This window comes from Hermetia illucens, chromosome 7 (assembly GCF_905115235.1).
Source record: "Hermetia illucens chromosome 7, iHerIll2.2.curated.20191125, whole genome shotgun sequence".
Lineage (NCBI taxonomy): Eukaryota > Metazoa > Arthropoda > Insecta > Diptera > Stratiomyidae > Hermetia > Hermetia illucens.
In genome coordinates, this window is record NC_051855.1 from 46,255 (window position 1) to 64,998 (window position 18,744).

General features: G+C 43.3%; 1 protein-coding gene across 3 annotated transcripts in view; it reads left to right on the forward strand.

Moving 5' to 3' along the window:
* Positions 1-1,411: 1,411 nt before the first annotated feature.
* Positions 1,412-18,744, forward strand: part of LOC119660843 (flocculation protein FLO11-like) — a 116,640-nt gene continuing 99,307 nt past the window's right edge. The window contains exons 1-3 of one of the 3 annotated variants that reach the window (XM_038069741.1): positions 1,413-2,063; positions 2,785-2,921; positions 2,997-3,131. In XM_038069741.1, coding sequence (XP_037925669.1) covers positions 3,130-3,131 — 2 coding nt within the window. In that variant the 5' untranslated portion in view covers positions 1,413-2,063; positions 2,785-2,921; positions 2,997-3,129. Of the gene's footprint in view, positions 2,666-2,784; positions 2,922-2,996; positions 3,132-18,744 lie in introns of all 3 variants that reach the window. The other 2 variants (XM_038069740.1, XM_038069739.1) reach the window with 2 other exon arrangements.

Below are 18,744 nucleotides of genomic sequence, written 5' to 3' on the forward strand. Positions count from 1 at the left end.
TAAAAGCTACGATGATGCAATCCGCGCACGGTTGTTGTCAGCCAACAGAGCCTATTTCAGCTTACAAATACTTTTCCGCTCGAAGCGTCTCACCATAGGGTCAAGACAATGATCTTGGAAGTTCTCATGTGTTCCTTGGAAACTTGGGTTCTTAGCAAGAAAAATTCCAAACTCTTGGCCGCGTTCGAGAGAAGAAATCTCCGAAGAATTTTTGGCCCCCTACATGAGGATGGATGATTTCGTAGCCTACACAATGACGAAATCTATGAGCGATACCATGACCGTCAGGTTGTGGATAAAATCCGGTTCAATAGGTTACGGTGGGCGGGTCACTTAATCCTTATAGATGAGGATGATCCCACCCGGAAAGTGTATAAGGGCAATATCTATGGTAGAAAAAGAAGACGAGGCCGACCCTGCCTAGGATGGAGCGGTGACCTAGGCAAGGACGCCAGACAGCTTTTAGGGATATCGAATTGGTGGACCTCGGTGGAAAACCGGGATGTCTGGGGTTCCTTATTAAGGCAGGCCTAGACCGGATACCGGTTGTTGCGCCGTTGATGATGATTTTTCTAATAACATTTCTCTGTCTCTACTTATATTTCAAATTGGATTGACGTTAATTTTATTTATATAAATATGTATTTATATTTTGCACAATCAAAACGAAAAGTTTTTGAATTAAAAATTGGCTCAGGTTTGTTTTTACTGAAACAAAGTATAAATTTCTAGCTAGCGTATTTTCACTTTTGCTAAGAAGTGTATATCAAATAAAAACCACTACTAGCCACGGAGACGGTGTTGTTTTTTATCCATTAAACGTTTCGCTAGAAACACCGTGAACGCACATTGACTGCCCAAATTTTATGTCAATCGTCTTGACTGTAAGAATTCGGAGGTTGAAAGAGGTTGAACGACTGGACTAAAAGCAATCGTAGGAAAAAAGGATAGCAGAGAAAGCGAAGCTTTTCCTTCACCCTTGTTCCTTGATGTAGCTTGCAACTCGATATCACACAATTCTCTCTATTTTATGCTATCTAAATTTATTCCTCTTACTCTCAGTGAATTCATCCTGTTTATTAGAGCGTATCTTAGAAAACAATATTCTTCCCTCATTTATGTCCTTTACTGTGCTGTTTTGTGAAAATGTGTAGAAACGTTTTCCATCGTATAATCACCATCTATGCGTCTACGATGCGCATGCACCGCGATACTCTCATGAGCCCAAGGATAATGACAATAGAGTATTTTCTCGATATTCCAGAAAACATTTGGGTGAATAAATGTGGGTATGTCTCGCTTGCAGCTTTCCGAAGGGCACTACATAATTTTTTGAATTGTCCTTAGACAAATGCTTTGTTTGCGGCTGAGTATAGCATCCAACAAAAGCAACAAGAAGGACACAAGTACGAGTCTGACATGTTGACTTTTGTGAGGAAATTCATTTCAATTCTTGGTAGCCCCCACGAATATTATGCTCTTATATGAATTTTTCAAGCACTCTTGATATTTAGTATCCTTAACTATTCAAGTGCGACAGGAGAAATTGAGAGTGGCAGCAGCCGCAGTAGGAAGGGGTACACTTTGTACATGCACTTTGTGATACTCGCATTTTGCGGAACACAGAGATGTTGGAGGAAAGCTGAGTCAGTGTAGGAGATCTTGATCCCTTGACCAGAGTTTTTCCGTGTTTTGTGTAGGTCATAGACTTAAATGTGCGTGTATGGTTCACGAACTTAAACGAGAGTAGCATATGGTCGATTCGACTTGGTCAACATGGCTCCGTTAGCTGTTACGCGAAATGATGCTCCCAACTGTTATCAACTGAACCGAAGTAGAAAGATTATCAGGTCGCGACCTATCGGTTGAGTGTCGGAATGCGCGAAGTGTAAACGCAATGTTTTGAAAAATTCTGTGTCCTTTTTGGTATTGCTTCCTGCTGAAATGTTCTAGTGTTCAACTGTTGTGTATCCAATTTTTACAAGAAAGTTAGTTTTATAATTGGAATCTGACTTCAGTAAGTTATTAATACGAGTTGTGGCTTTGTGTCCGTTACAAAGTGTGTGAGTATGTACAAGGTTACAACTGAAGTCTGTAGCAACCAATGTGTGATGCAAACTGCTGTCAACAGCAAACGATTAAAAGTTGCGAATAGAACCCTGGTTCTTCGAACAGTGAAAAGTGGCAACTTCTTTATTAAAAAATCATTTCTTTTTCAACAAACAAAGTGGTTTTCGCCCATAGACCACGTTTACGTGTGGGTTCCGTGAACTGGTATTTGTCAAGGCTGCACGAGCATTAGGGGCACCACGGACATTCTGTTGTATACGTACGAACAATAGCTTTCAATACACGTGGACTTAAAATGACTTTAAGAAATTCAACAAGTTAGCGGGTGAAGGGGAACCCAAGCACCGAACAGTATAGACATTTTTCCTTATCCCTAAAACGACAACATAGTTGAGCACGCACATTCCATTAGGAGTGAAAAATGGTAGAAAATTTTAACAAAATATTTTATTCTTCGAAATTAGTCGTAGCGGAAACGTTTGCCAATTCAGAAAATTGACATAAATAATTGAAAGATAAAGTACCACCTCCAGGTATTACAGAGAATATGCGACAAATTCAATTATCATTGCTTGTTGTGATAAACTTATGGAGTGTAAGTTCAAAGCTGGATCCGAAAGTTAATTTCCAATTTATTTGTTATCAACTCTTGGGTTTTTTCTTAATTTTCTTTCTAGTTTTGACCCTTTTTTGTTTGAATTTATCCATTCACAGGTCCATGCTACAAAATATTGTTCGTATGAGTTGAACGGAGATCCAAAATACTTTGTGTGCGCCAGAAACGAATATTGCTGCAACTTGGGATGCTGCGTACATTTTGCGTTTCAATTCTATCAATTATGGTATTATTGGTAATGTATCGTTTTATTTGCTAACACATCTTCATTTAGTGTTTCAGTGTTGTATAAATTTGCAGCTAAACTCAGATCTTATTCTGAATTTGAGACGCATCCACTGTCAAAACACGGAAAATTACCCCTTTTTTTCTGTCATAAAAACGTCAATAGTTTCCGATGTAAAAAAGAAATTGGGAAATGTAGGTGTAGCGAAATCATCCATATGTAAGCATAGTATTAAAAAAACTATATTCTGACTATAATCTATTTCACTGACCACATTTTAAACGAAAAAATTCCCTAGAATTTGTTATAAGTCTGAACATAAAGTGTACTTATTTTCATCCTTTAAAGTAAGGGGGAAGGGGTCCCAATACATGCAAAAGCGGAATGTACTGTATTTTTTAAACCAAATATAATCATATGGGGTGTCAAATGAAAGGTCTCGATTAGTACTTTTCGAGGCTTCATTTTTGACATTTGTTGGAAAGGTGGAGTGTGCGGGGGTCGAAAGTGATCAGTTCTTTCACGGACTCATTCTCAGAAACTACCCACGCGTAAAATCTAGGCTCCGAAATATCCACCATACCGATATTTGTCTAAGTAAAGTTAATAATAGTATATTACTGTAATATTTATTAATTTACTGCAAACCCCCTTATGTTCAGCCTAGAATTACAGAATTTTGCAGCGATGTAGGCTCTAACAGACCATGAATTTGAATTTGGTGGAAATCGCACTATTACTGGCAAAGTTATAGTATGTCAAAATTGTCGCTTCTGTGCAAATTCTCTGAATATTCTCACATAATGCATGTATTACGTGTGAGGTCCGTGGAGAAATGTCCACTCAAATGTTTTTACAAACAGAATACACAAAACTTTTCATAACTGAAGCGTCCAGCTTCCGGTTTCCCGACTTGTTATGCTTCTGTGTGGAATATAACCTTATTACGATCGATTAGATTGTATCGTGGTCTGAAGTCGGATACCAATCAACTCAGCTGTGAATGAGTACTTGAGTTAAGTCACCACATTGCCTCCTACAGGGTACTGTAATCCTGTAGCGTACCGTTACGGTCTTGAATGAAGTTGTCTAACACACTTCAAGGCTCTGATCCAATTGGATGGTTGGGACAACGATTATTATTATCATTAAGATCTATTCAATGTCTGTCTGTCTGACTTGCAAACCTAATTTACTCGAAAACTGTTGAACCGATTGTCACAAAATTTGGTGAGAAGGTGTGCTAATGAAATTTCCGTGTAGTGTCCAGTAAAATGGACATGTTCATATATGTATAATTTTGTGCATGGGGTAAAGTGGACATGGGTGAAGATGCGTTAGATCAGTTTAGATTCGTATGTATGTATATATGTATGGATCAGTATGCGGCAACAGGCAATGTTTGTTTATTTAGGATAAGCACAACATTTGTGTATTTTATATATATGTACATATTGGAGTTTGGCAATATATGAAGAAATATTATGTATTCTTAGCTATGGACGAATGGAAAAACTTGCACAGAGAGTTCGTCAATTGAACACGAAACCTTTAAACCCGAAGTGCCCAACTTCCGGTATCCCAATTTGTTTAACTTGTAACAAGTCGAGAAACCAAGCAACCATTTCAGGAATAAAAGGTTTTGTGTATTTTCTATGTAAGAATATTTAAGTGGAAATATGTCCGATTTGTACGTAGCTAGTAACGTTTATCCAGGGGTACAGGATAAGTCGACCTAGATCCGTTAAGGGTGTGTAGTATCCATCATTTCTGACTGATTTCACTATTGAACACCCTCCCCCAAACCGTTTTCGAGATACCCGAATTCTAATTTTTTTTTTAAATTTTTCACATTGCGCAAAGTGAGAGAAAAACGTGTTTAAAGTTTCCAAATTTAGAAAAAAATAAAATCACTCTTAATCTGCGAATCCTGCCTGATGTGTGCTTTTCACATTCTCTACTGTCTGCTCAGCAATTGTGATTTTCGTTGCTTGCTCGCGATTCGTTTATTTTAAAATACTTTAAAACATTTCGAAATTAATGATACAATTTGATATTACTAGATCTGTAAAAAGGAGTGGCAGTATCAGAACAAATACATACTATAACAAGATGCCTATACAAAGTATATATTACGTAAAACAGCTGTTTGACTGTTGCAAAAACGCTTACCCTCGGAAAAGTGTAATAGAATGGAGAGGGAGATTTTAGATATTGATACAATTTTTTTTTGTAAAAAACAAAACCACTTACGGGTTAGCAATAAGCCCATCGCTTTATCGTTGCTTATGTGAATACTTTGTTCTTGAAATATGGACATAAGTTGCACCATATTTTCATCGATTCTAAAGCCGCCAATGATAACATAGCCAGGGTAAAACTGTACACGGCCATGAGAGAATTCGGTATCCTGACGAAATTGATAAGAAATTGACTGCGCCTGACCCATGTGCGAGGCCAGATAAAAGCAGCAGGATCACCCTCGAGACCTTTCAACATCAACAGCGGTCTAAGAGAAGGGTATGCCCCATCATGCGTCCTGTTTAACTTGGCCTTGGAGAAAGTGATTCGTGAAAATGTAAATGCGAGAGGCACCATCATCTTCAAGTCCACCCAACTACTGGCCTACGCTGACGATATTGATATTATGGGAAGAGCAACCCGAGATGAACAGGCTACTTTCATCCAGATCGAGCAAAGGGCGCGAGATCTCGGTCTGCACATTAATGAAGGCAAGACGAAGTACATGGTGACAACATCATCGCTAAAAACCAAAGAACGAACAACATCGTATTGGTCAAAAGAAAACTTTGAGACTTTGAGACCGTTCATATCTAGGGTCGAAAATCAAATCGATAAAATCCGCGCACGGTTGTTGGCAGCCAACAGAGCGTATTTCAACTTACAAAAACCGTTTCGTACGAAACGTTTCATTATAGGGTCAAAGCTCTTACTGTATAAGACTATGATCTTGCCAGTCCTTATGTATTTTTCGGAGACTTGGGTTCTTAGCAAGAAAAATTGCGAACTCTTGACCGCATTGGAGAGAAGAATCCTCTGAAGAATTTTTGCCTCCTATATGAGGATGGACGATTCCGTAGCCTACATAACGATGAAATCTATGAGCGATACCATGGCCGTCAAGTTGTGGATAAAATCCGGTTCAATAGGTTGCGGTGGGCGGATCATCTAATCCGTACGGAAGTTCGCCCGAAAGTCTATAAGGGCAATATCTATGGTAGAAAAAGAAAACGAGGCAGACCCTGTCTGAGGTGGAGTGATGGCGTAGGTCAGGACACCACGATCCCTAAAATATCGAATTGGTGGACCTCGGGGCAACACCGGGATATCTGGAGTTCCTTATTAAGGCAGGCCTAGACCGGATACCGGTTGTTGCGCCGTTGATGACGATGTGAACATTTCCATACCGAAAAGCATTTCCTTTGGGTTTATTACGCGCACCCTCCTCCATAACAGGGTTGAAGGCTCTCAAAATGCTCGCTTTCTCCAACTTGAGTGAGAATTCCTGAGATATAAGCTGAACTTTCTGAGAATAATGGAAGTGAGAAGATTGGAGTCAGGAAAGGAATACTCCCCCTTTCGACATTGTACTTTTGTACTCTGGAAAATCTAGTGGTAGCAGAATCAAATCCGGTGTCCGATTGTTACTGATGCCTTCATATCGTGATAATGCTGACAGCACTCAGATATGTGACGATGAAAGCATGGTCTAGGTGACTGTAAAAACAACGATCATTGACGGGACAATATTTGGACGGTATAAGGTTAGTTAGGTTTCGAATGACCGGCAACGAGCATCTAATCATATCGACCATATAGCGATTGACAGTGGATTTAGAAGATGTCTTCTGAGTGTGCATAATAAAAGAGATGCTGACATTTCATCTGATGATAAGAATTTTCCAACTGCGAAACATGGAGACGGATCGATGAACCAAGGAACAGAGTGTTCTGTTGATAGGTACTGCGCTCGCGACGCACTGGAGCTCTCTTACCGTACGAGAGTACAGAGTACTGTACCTCGTGACAAAAGGAATTTTATTTTATATGATGGGAAATAAAATTCTAAAATCCAATGCAAATTCGTTATCGCTGATGTTCTTCATGCTGCCTTGTCTGGAGGAGTTTATTGGACGCTAACGCTTGCCGTAGGTACCTCGACTAGGATATGCTTACTTTCTAGCGGAGTCTTGGCCAAAAGTGGCTAGATAGCTCTGGAAAAGGAAGTAATCTGAGTTTTGAAGATAAATGCCAGAGAAACTGAAATTATTGCATGAGTATACTCTGCACTGAAGAAGGGAACAAATTCTTCCCGAAATATCGATATTTGCTTAATAAAGGAACCACTACTAACGACGGAGACGGTGTTACGTTTTAATTCCTTAAACCTTTTCCCCAGAAACACCGCGAATCGCACATTGATTATATCGTACTCTCCTTATTAACATTAATGTGGGAGAATATCGAGGTCGTCGAAAAGTTTGTAGATTTAAGAACCGTTGTTTCTGCCGATGAAAATTGATGTTGCTTGACACATTAACAAGGCTAAATCGTCCTTTTCTGTTTTGTCCAAAATTTGGAAACTATCTTTACATCAACATCAAATTGAGGTTTCCCCGCATCAATATTCTCTTTGCACTGCTATATGGAAGCACCCTATCAAAAAGGAGCCGTTGCAGTTACTTGTGAACTTTAAGTTTTCATCAACTTCTGCTTCCATCGTGTCATCTTAGTTCTCTGGTTAGTGGCAACAACAAATAAATGACTTTACCGGCGCACCGGTACTTGGGGATGTGTTGATTAGAAGACGGAAGTGGCAGCCTCTCGATCTCGTTACATCGTGTTCGAATCCCGGTTATCTTGGATGTTTGTTTTGTGTTCATTCTATACCGCGGCTGTCAACTTATCACCCGCACAGGATTAAGTATGACGATAATGGAACTGAAGCATAGCGTCTTTGAAACCTGAAACTTTGTGGGTACCCTATATTCAACAAATAACTCTCTCTTCTCTTAGTCATGAACACCTATGCCGCTTTTCATCACCAGAAATCAGATGAATTACGCCGTTGATCTAATCCTCTTCAATTTATCTATGCACTGCTCTTTTCAATCTCTAGATGCACGTCCCAGCATCGCTCTTGGTGCTCATCATCATCCACACGAATTCGGCACTTAAATCGTGTCATTTCAACAAGCCTATTAAGTTCAACTTTGGAAAGGCCAATTTCGAAGTTCTGAACTCAGCCCTGGCAACACTCAGCTGGATTTCATCAGCTGGATCCTTCAATCCTTCTATACCATTTTAGCTAATCTGCTTCCCTGGTATGTCCTTTTCTCTCTAAAGTCCTTACATCCGTATCATTTAGGGTCAAAACTCGTAGTAAGCAAAAAAAATGTCTCTCGAAACCATATTGATTTCGTTCACTATAAAACCCTAAAGTCGCTAGTAATTAAGTCTAGAAAGGAATGGCCATGGCAAATTGTCGTTGGCGCAACAATCCATATGCGATCAGGGCCTTGAAGTGTGTTAGAGCACTTCATTCAAGACCGTAACGGTACACTATATGAATATAGTACCTATAGGGATTATAGTACCTCCTATAGGCAGGCAATGTGGTCGGCATTTCGCTCGCCCGAGATTATTACCCTGATTTAACTCAGCTGAGTCGATGTCAAATCACGATACAAACCTCAATGCCACATTGAGATTCGAGCCGCAACCTTGCGTACGATAGCCTGGTGCTCTAACCACACAGCTATCCAAACAATGTATAATTGCTTTTTCCTAATGTATAAGTCTCCTCCTCTTCTTATTTTTCTTGTCTCCCCTGTCTGAGGGAAGCCTACCTACATCTTCTGCAATACCCCTTCCTTAGTTGATCAGCTCTTTGTATATCTTCATACCAATTTCGAACTCCATCCCGATGGTGGTCCTGACATCTTGATTAGTTAGATTCCGCTTCCTACTATAGTTTTAAGCATCGAATTTTTTTTTACCATCCCATCGTCCTGATGGCAATGGTATATTAAATTCACTCTCTAGATTGTTCTCTTTAAATAAATAAGCACATAATTTGCAGGTGTGACGAAGCGACCAACTTGCGTGTGTAAAGCACCCAATTGCGACTCTTTTTGGCTATTACATCGTGAAAGAATTTTCGACAACGAATATAGTTCTTCAAACTCAGTAGAAAACAAATTCAGAGGAAGTCAGTGATGTAAATCTTCTTTCAACAAAGACAATTTCGTTACGTTTTATTAAATTAAACTGTATTACTGTAACCAATTCTAGTCTTCTCATGAGAATAATAAAATAGTTTGTGTGTTAAGTTCACTTAGAACGGGTAAGGCCCCAAATATTTGTTCTCACTTAGCACTATCTTACTGTGCTTCCTGTTGAATCACGACCGCATGTTTATGATGATTGATGCGGTTCATCTACCCTTCGATTCACACTGCCAGGATTGCTTCCATGCACTTCACCTCATGAGTGACATTATAGTCCTCATTCATACATCATCATATAGATGTCTGATCCACCGCATGCAGCTTGATTGGAATAACTCTTGCTCTCACCAATGCCGCTGACACGAAAACAGGATGGTAGGTGTATGCGACTCATAAGGCTTTTTGCCGTCAATCCTGCGTTAATCGCTTGCGATATATCCAATTACAAAGGTCAGCAGCCCACACTTTAAACCCATAAAGAAGAATGGCCAGGAACGCATTCATTAGCAAACGTTGTCCACCAGATGCATCGATGTCATCGATCCACAAGTTGTAAAAACTCCAGTTGCAGCCTTCTCGATAGGGATTCGCTTCGAACTTCTCAAAAGCTAGGGGCAATCCGTGTTCTGCATCCACTGTAAAACTTGACGCATGACTATCCCTAGTACATGCTAGGTTTGCTTGGATATCTAACCAGATATTGAAGATGAATCCCTGAGCCACTTCACACGTGATCTTTATTTTCCGTTGCCCTTTTCGGGCCTTCGAGGAAAGAAAAGGGTGCACGGCCACCCACATCTATTCGAGAAGCAACTCCTAAGGACCTGAATGACGACCTTTCTGCAAATTTTTTTCGGAATATTTGGGAGCGCATTTTCAGCGTTCTTCTCGTAAAAGTAAATACGTGAAAACCGTTGAAATTTATTGCCTCGGAAACCTAAAGGCGGGAGGTACAAATCGTCTCCTTTCTCACACCTTCGTCATTGAGACGTTTAATCCCTTCTAACCTGCTTTTTAATAACACTGACCTCATACCACCATTGATTGTTTCAAATAACCCTGCACCAGCGAAAGATCTTTTGGAATATCCGAGTTGGTGAAATGAAAACCAAAGTGTTCTACCAATAGCTTCAGGCAGTGTCGGCTCTTTTCACTAGTCGTCCTTGCAATAATATGTGCCCCTATGAGTTTGCCACGATTTCGGATGAAAGGTTCTCATGCCTAATTGACATCGAGGTCACTGTTAATTGTTTGGCCTCTGATTTGGCGGACGAAGTTATATAAGGTAGCCAGATCACAGAACACAGATTAAGGGGCAGGGTTGCAGCTGACATTATTTTTCCTGATCTGACAGAGTCAATGACGCTCCTTCGCATCCTGCTTTTGAAGCAAAATTTGTATCTTGGGGACGAGTTTTATAATAAATTTGGACTCGGGTTACATTTATTTCTATCCTTCAAATCTTCGACAAAGAATGTCATCACTTTCAATCAACAACAGCTGACTTTCCGCCAGTATCCAGCGTTTGCAGTTGCCATCAACAGTTAGCATCTTTTAAAGTTCAATTCACAGTTTTTCACGTGGTAACCACGTTTTGCTCAAATGGTTGATGAACCAGTCCGCCCTTCACGGTAGACTGGCTGATTGAAACTTTAGGTGCTGCCGAAATGAAATTTGATATTCGAGTTATTTGAGATATTTGAGTTCTTCAATTATAACATTTGAACTCTATCTATAGCTCCCTGCTAGCGCTCGCTTTTCCTTACATGGCGATCCTACCTCTCGCCTTTTCCTTACAAAACCTAATAAGGTCGTCCTAATAAAACCCAGTAGAGCTTACTTTATACTGATGCTGTGAGATTCAAATATTCCAAATAAAGGGGGGCTTTCCTGTGACGCTCGATATTTAAACTTTTTTTACAATTTTTTTCGGCAGTAAAACTAAATTGGATCTTTTCAATCTTTTTCTTTGTTAATAACAAATAAAAAGATTGGGGTCTTGAACTATAATACAAAATTTTAAATCAACGAATTTGATATTAGTTTGTACTTATTTTTTGCGATCAAATTGGGCTCGTCCAAACAAAGGCGAGTTGCTAATGGGAAGCGCAACTCCATTTGTAGTAATCTGAAATCAGAGATTCAAACGTTTTCTTATTTTGTATACTTGCCTCTATCGTGTAAACCATGACTATAATTTTATCTTACTGAGTATCCGGATGGCCCAAATGATTAGAGCGCTGGGCTATCGTAGCGGAAGGCCCCGCTTCAAATCTCGTTGATGGCAGAGAGATTTTTATCGTGACTGGATGTCGGATACCAGTCGACTCACCTGTGAATGAGTACCTGAGTCAAATCAGGGTAATAATCTCGGGTGAACGCAATGCTGACCGCATTGCCTCCTACAGTGTATTGTAGTGTACCGTTACGATCTTGAGCGAAGTGCTCTTAACACACTTCAAGGCCTTGATCCAATATGGATTATTGCGCCAACATTGTTTGTTTGTTCTTTTTTGAAAACGTAATCGAGTAGCGGGTAAATAAGTGATTATGTCAAAATGTCAAAATTTGTAATTTATACTCTAGTAGCAGCTTGAGTGCTTCCTAGTTGTCTATTCGCTGGAGAGAGTCTTTGCTTCAGTTCGTTTACTCGAGTTCGTTTTGTGAAGGTACATCGGATTGCTACTTCATTATTATGAGGACGACTATACTCGTACATCCGATGATCATTGTTCAGGAAGTTGCCATCTAGGAATTGCAAGTCAGACTTCGTCTCATACTTCGTATGCGTCTGGGAGGATTTGTGTCGTCTCTTCAGGGTAAAACTATCTATATTCGGTATTACGCATTATCACGCGACGGATGGGTTTGCCATTATCGAAAACTAATGCAGTGCCAGTTTATGCATTAATGGAATCACATAGTGAAGCACGATTGAATCATTCAAAATTTCCTTTTCTACAGGACTGACTTGCAAGATCTGCTGGGGTTCATCAGTTATTGAAAGAGTTACGTTTGGAATACTCGACGATATTGAATCAAAATGCTGTTGGAGTCCCGCTATTGGGGTTAGTTGATTAATTTCATTGTAGTTATCAGAGATTTGATCGAAGAGAATTTGGCAAGCGGACGCATAGTCAAGAATTCGTTGTTTTACCATTAGTTCTGTTTTCCCCCAATTGCTCTGCCTCTCTTCAGAGAGTAATCCCTGTAACCAAGGTAAGTGACGGCTCCTGTGGTGAGGATTTGTGGCAAATACTTTCCTCCAATCCTTAGCAGGTTACCTCCGATTGACATTAGAGCGATTGAAAATGGGGTCCTTTTGGGTCTGTTATTTCCTTTATAGTTTTGTTGTAGGAATTGTAGGTAGGTAGGTATCAGTGGCCGAGGAGCCCAATTACCGATGTGGTGCGCCGCTTTTATGCCACAAACTCCTAAACCGTGACTGTTGTTATGGGACCAGGGAGGCAGAGTCCGGCTCGAATCTTCAGAGCCAGCCCGTAGCATTCACGAAGGAAAGCAGCTCTCGAACCCTGCAGGTAGAAATATCTCTGAGGTCCCCAAATGGTTTACCCAGTGTCCATAGCCTGAATCTACCTAGAGCTGGGCAATCGCAGAGAAAAAGCAAGAGGGTTTCCCTTTCTTCTCCGCAGCTTCGACAATTTGAATTGTAAGGTATGTTTAGCTTGACGGCATGCTCCCCTATGGGCTAGTGCCCCATGCATACTGCCGTAATTTCGAATGCATTTGCACGCGTCTGGCACAATAGTTCTCCTGTTCGGGCAATGTAATAAGCGGGCCAAATTCACCTCGACTTGGCACAGCTCGTAAGTCTTCGCCATCTAAGACCCGCGGCAGCTAGGCACTGCCAGTAGACTCTGTTCCTGACAGCCGCCAGCGAAACACCGACTGTATTCACCGAAAGGCTGCCAAGAGCAGAGCTTCGGCTGGCCAATTTCATCAGCCCCCCCTCTATGTTTCTATGCCCGAGAACCCAGAGGAGGGTGACCTTGAGCGTGCCGCCCAGACGGTTCAGTGCGCCTGCACTGCCCCACCAGCCTGGAGGATGACGTGGTTGATGGCCCCTTGGCTGCCGGTCAGAATTGCTATGCGCTTGGGGTTCAGATCTCGCTCCAGCCATCAACAAATTTGTAATATCGCCTGTGTTTCCGCTTGGAATACATTTGCAAAACCTGGGAGAACATACGACTCGGATACAATGTGTGGATTCGACAAAACCCCACCGCCGACTCCCCAGGCCATCTTTGATCCATCGGTAAAGAATACTGAGTCATAACCTTGCAACACGCCGTCGCTCCTCCACTTTTCCCTGGGTTGGAAGTACAACTTGCGTGTGGCATAGTTCGTGGGGAATGCCCAGATTTGCCGAGGTACTTCGTTTAGGATGTTACTGTGGCCGTAGAACTTCGCTGCCTAGCATCCGGATTCACTATTTCTGACGGCACTGCACGCTGCAACGTATTTGATGTGGAGGTCTAGGAGGAGCAGATGCAGGAGTACATTGAAAGCGTCTGCCGGGCAGGACGGCAGAGCCCCAGTAGCACCTGCACACGCGGAATCCTATTAAGCTTCATCGTATTAAATTTTTTGCTCAAAGCCTGCTACCATACAATAGAGCCGTATGTTAGGATCGGGTGCACTACGGCGGTGGACATTCAGAGAACCATTTTCGGCCGGAGACCCTATTTCCTTGCAAAGATTCTCATGCAGGCATAGAACGCTATACAGGCCTTCTTAATCCTCAGTTCTATGTTCAATCTCCAATTTAGCTTTGGACCCAGGATTACATCCAGATACTTTACATTACAGAGGAAATCATCAATCAATCTTTGTTCATTCAGCCGTGGTAGGTGGAATTCAGGTATCCTTGCCTTGGTGGTGAATAGCATCAGTTCCGTCTTGGTTGGGTTTATGCCGAGCCCGCATTTTGCGGCCTACAGGCACACCTTCCGCAACGCTCCTTCCTTGATGTTGCTCATAATAGACGGAAGCATCCCTTACACTAATATCACCAAATCGTCGGCATATGCCACCACCTTCACCTAAGTGCTGTCCAATGTCCGTAAAATTTCGCTCATTACAATTAACCAGGGCACCGGAGAGATGCCGCCTCTCTGGGGCGTGCCTCTGTTCATAGCTTTGGTCAGGTGGTTGCTTCCCAGATCCGACAGTATTTTCCTGGTACTTAGCATAGATATAATCCGATCCAATACTGGTCAAGGTTTCCTTGATGGCGTTGGTACTGACGTTACTGAAAGCTCCCTCTATATTCAAGAAGGCAGCTAGGGTATGCTTGTACAGCAGCGACCGCTCAACCATGCCAATTGCTCATGGAGGGCGGTTTCGGTGGATTTACCTTTGAGGTAAGCTTGCTGCGACTTAGAGAAAGGGGTTTTCTCCATAATCGTCCTTAAGTGGATGTCCAGGACGCGCTCTAGGGTTTTCAGCACGAAAAAGGTCAGGCTGATTGTTCGAAAGTTCCTCGCGGACTCATAACCGCGCTTACCCACTTTCGGTATGAAAACTACTCGTGTGCGTCTCCAGTGGAACGTATCCTAAAGAGATGTGGCTCCGGTAAATCTTAGCAAGCCACGCCACAACCTTTTTCTGTTGCTTCTGTAGCATGACTGGCATTATTTATATGCGGAGAAACTGTTTATAGCCCAGCCGATCTTATTCTCGGCAATTACCGATTTGATAGTCTCACACAGCTGGGGTGGCCGCAAACCCTCCAAGGAAAGCTCTGGCTCACAATTTTCTTCGCTGGGAGGAAAGTGCGTTTGAACCAGCAGCTCCAAGGCTTGACTAGAAGATTCCGCGCGCGGATTTACTGGTGCTTTTGATGTTCTGTAGTCCAACCAAGACCACCTCTTAGCGGTCCTGATGGGCGACTTGTACTTTTTCAGGTAATCCTAGTATGGCTGCCAATATTTATGCCTGTAGCAAATGTTGAAGATTTCTCTGTTCAGCCTCCTGATGCTGGAGAGATCTTCATTCCACCACCATGGCAATGTCTTTTGTTGTACTTAGTAGGGCACGAATGCTTTTGACTCCAGTTCGTATGTCGTGCCAATCTTACCAATTTGCGCACCGGAGAGTTTGTTGATAATTACTTAACCAAACTTTCTCCAGTCGATCCTCCTGGGGTCTCTGAAGGGTTTGGAGACCTCTGCGGTGAGATCTAGACTAAAAAGTATCCAACTGTGATCTGAGAAGGATCTCTGGTCAGACCCTCTCCAGTCCTCCACACTAAGAATCCCGTTGTCGATTATTAGGTTGATATCAAGGACCTCCTCACAACCGTCACAGTTCTCCGAGCTGGGGAAATGGAAGGTTGGTGTACCCCCTGTTACACACGGATAGATTTGAAGTTATAATAAAATCAAAGAATGGCTTACCTCTCTCGTTGATTTCGGAGCTGCCCCAAAGCATATGCTTTGCATTGGCGTCCCAACCTATCAACAGGTTGGCCTTCTTTGTTACTATGGTGTACGTCAGATGCTGTAGTTCTTCTGACGGAGCTGATCGGTCGTGAGCCATATAAGCCGAGGAAATATACACGTTGCTTGCCCCCGCCTACTTAGGTCGCTGAAACTCAGGTCTGAACACAGAAAAGCGTGCAGACCCTTCTTCGCGTGAATATATGCTCTAGGTCTGTCCTGATCAGCGTCTTCTGTGCTGTGGAATAAATTAAATTATTTGCTTTGGATCCGTTTGATGGTTCGGTCACCTCCTACGCAGGACTCCTGTATTACTGCGATGTCGATGTCTTCCTCTAGGAGGAAGATAAGCAGATTAGCCGAGGCGCACTTCGAGTGCTGCAGATTTATCTGCGTTACTCTCAGCATGATCTGCTTGCGTGGGGGGTTCGTCAGTCCCTGTCGGATCGTTCCTTATCTCCCCCAACAGCTCAAATCGCACTTTATAGTCGACCTTTTCCATTTATACGGAGTACAAAAGGTTGAATGTTTGTCTGGGGTTCCTCCTTCTTAATAACAACCCAGTCGTCCATGGGAATCCTGCGGTTTTGAAGGTGCAGGGATTGAACGAGCTTGTCCTTATCCATGCGGAATTTTGGCAACCAGATGCGAGCGCCCTCCCAGGGGTCGCTGATCTTAGCGACGCACGAATCGAGAAAGTCCTTAGAGAATTGGTCCTCGCAAGCTATAACGTGGAACCCACGGACCACTTGAGAGAAATGAAAGCAGAGGGTGAATGCCGTGTGTTTGTCTTCGGTTTCCAGGAGATGCTCAATGACCATATCCGACAGGCTGGCTTCAACACTGATTCAGACCTCCGGCGCTAGTTTGCCGCTAGCGGAATTATCATCCTCCAGCGCCACACCTCCCTGGCACATCACTCGCAATTTGTGGCTCGTCGGCTGACTGTTGCTGCGTACTTTTCTTCAGATGTTACTTAGCGTCTGATCTCTTACCCACTGTGTTCCGCTTGTGATCTTGCTCGACCTCGTCTTGAGATTGCGTTTCAGAGCGATGGGCTTCGCCTTCCGCTCGTCTGCCAGGCGTTTGCTATAGTATTCCTCAATAATCGCCTGGTATTTAGTGAGGTCTTTTTCATCTCGCTTGTTGATAGTACCCGTCTCCTTATTCTTGGCAATCTTGCTGAGAATATGCATGGCCTCCTGGTATTGGTTCTTAAGGAGGACACCAGTGGACCTTCACTTCTTAGTCGGTTTCCGGTGACACTTTTGAGGGGTCCCCCGACGACGGGGGTTTCGGGTTTGGAGTTTGACGGCAGTGAACTCCAGGCTGGAAACCACTAGTCTGTCTGCCGCCTCGATCCGAGAGGTTCCAGCGTTTGGTTTCAGCACAGCGGTGCTCTAACTGGCACCGATTGTACTGCTCTCGACGGCTCCTGTCTCCTGGCTGGATGCCAGCAGTTCATCCTCCGATGATGCGCCTGGGATCACCCCTTCTTCTATCGTCGGTTTTTTTTATTTTTAGAATTGAGTCCATGTCTTGGTCTCATGAGTAGTCCAGGCTAGCCCAACCAACGTGGTAATGGTTCACATACTAAAGACCAAGCTCGCCATTGGCCACGCAGCCGTCGGTGTATGCTGTTCCATCTTGGTTTACGGTCCTATCAGCACCTTCTCCAGTACAGGGAGGTCGATCCCCGGGCTGTTGCTTCAGGCCATCCCGCCGCCAGATCTACTTGTCCCTAACACATGACCAGCAGATCCTCGTCAGTTTAATGAGTCCAGCCCGGCCCTACACACTCTTGGCCCGTCCGAAAACTGTTTCACGAGGAGATCTAGACACAGTTCAACAGATGGGCGGATCCTGGCCGGGGGTGACTTCAATGCCAGGGTACTTGAATGGAGCATGCCTCACACGGACTGCAGAGGGAAAAGAATTCTCGAAATGGCGGCGAGAACAGGACTGGAAATTGTAAACACCGGATGCCCAGCTTGCGAGGGAAGTATTCCAGACGTAATCTTCGCGTCGGAGTCACTGGTGTCGCTGGTGGACGCATGGTAGATCTAGAAGACTTCTTGGCAAGTGACCATCAATGCATTGCCTTCGAAGTGGTGGACACAAACTCTCGGTGTGCGCCACTCCGGCATTCTTTCTGTGCATGGAACATTGCGAAATTGAAAACCGTGAGGTTTGTCGAAACTCTTAGAACAGGTCGGGCCGCGCTGGAGGGTACTCCTGGGGCGGGGCGCTGCAACCGACACTTTCGTAAATTCAGTTATGAACCTGATAACGATGGCTTGCGGAGCCTGAGTCTGAGACGCGGCAGGTATATCGTAAGCGGCTCGCGCAAGTGCAGAGACGGGGCGCCAACGTACCACACGGTCTCTGAACTGGCCCTGATGGTGATTGCGGGAGTGATCCCCGTTGCTCTTCTTTCTGAGGAGTGTCAAACCATATACAAGCGAAAGGATGTATTGTGTGACTGACTACTTCCGTATCCAAATTTTAAGTGGGCATGGAGTTTTCAGTCTTACCTGTACAAGATTAGGAAGCCTCAATCTCTGGATTGTGTGTTTTGCACTTTTTTTTCTTGTGGAAGGTGGGATGGAATTCCTCAGCAGCTCTATTTAAACACAAGGAATCTCTCTCCAGACAACATTGCCGAGGAGATGCTGAGGAGTGCTGACAGGTGAAGCCATGTTGCCCATTACGTTCGGGTCCTTCTCGTTGCTAAGAAGATAGAGTTCGGCCAGTGGAGGAGCCGGATTGCAGGGGTTCCTTGAACTGACACTCCTCTTCTTCCTCTGCCCTCCCGTTAATGAAAGGAATTCCCTGATTTTGAAGGCTCCACAAGGCGGGAGAGTTCGGGGACAAGCCCGAAGAAATGTGACAAACGATTCCAGGCTAGCTCTCTGACGATGGGGAGGCATTTAGTTGGTACCGTTCCGGGAGTCCAACACTCTGTGCGAAAATGCATTCGCCTATCCTACCCCAAAAAAAAAACTCCTTTGCAGAACACACAATCAGGAGATTGCGCCTTTCCAATCCAATGAAGGTAAGACTGAAGACCTCCATGTCCACTTAGAATTTGTGTAAGGAAGTAATCAATCCCACCGTGCG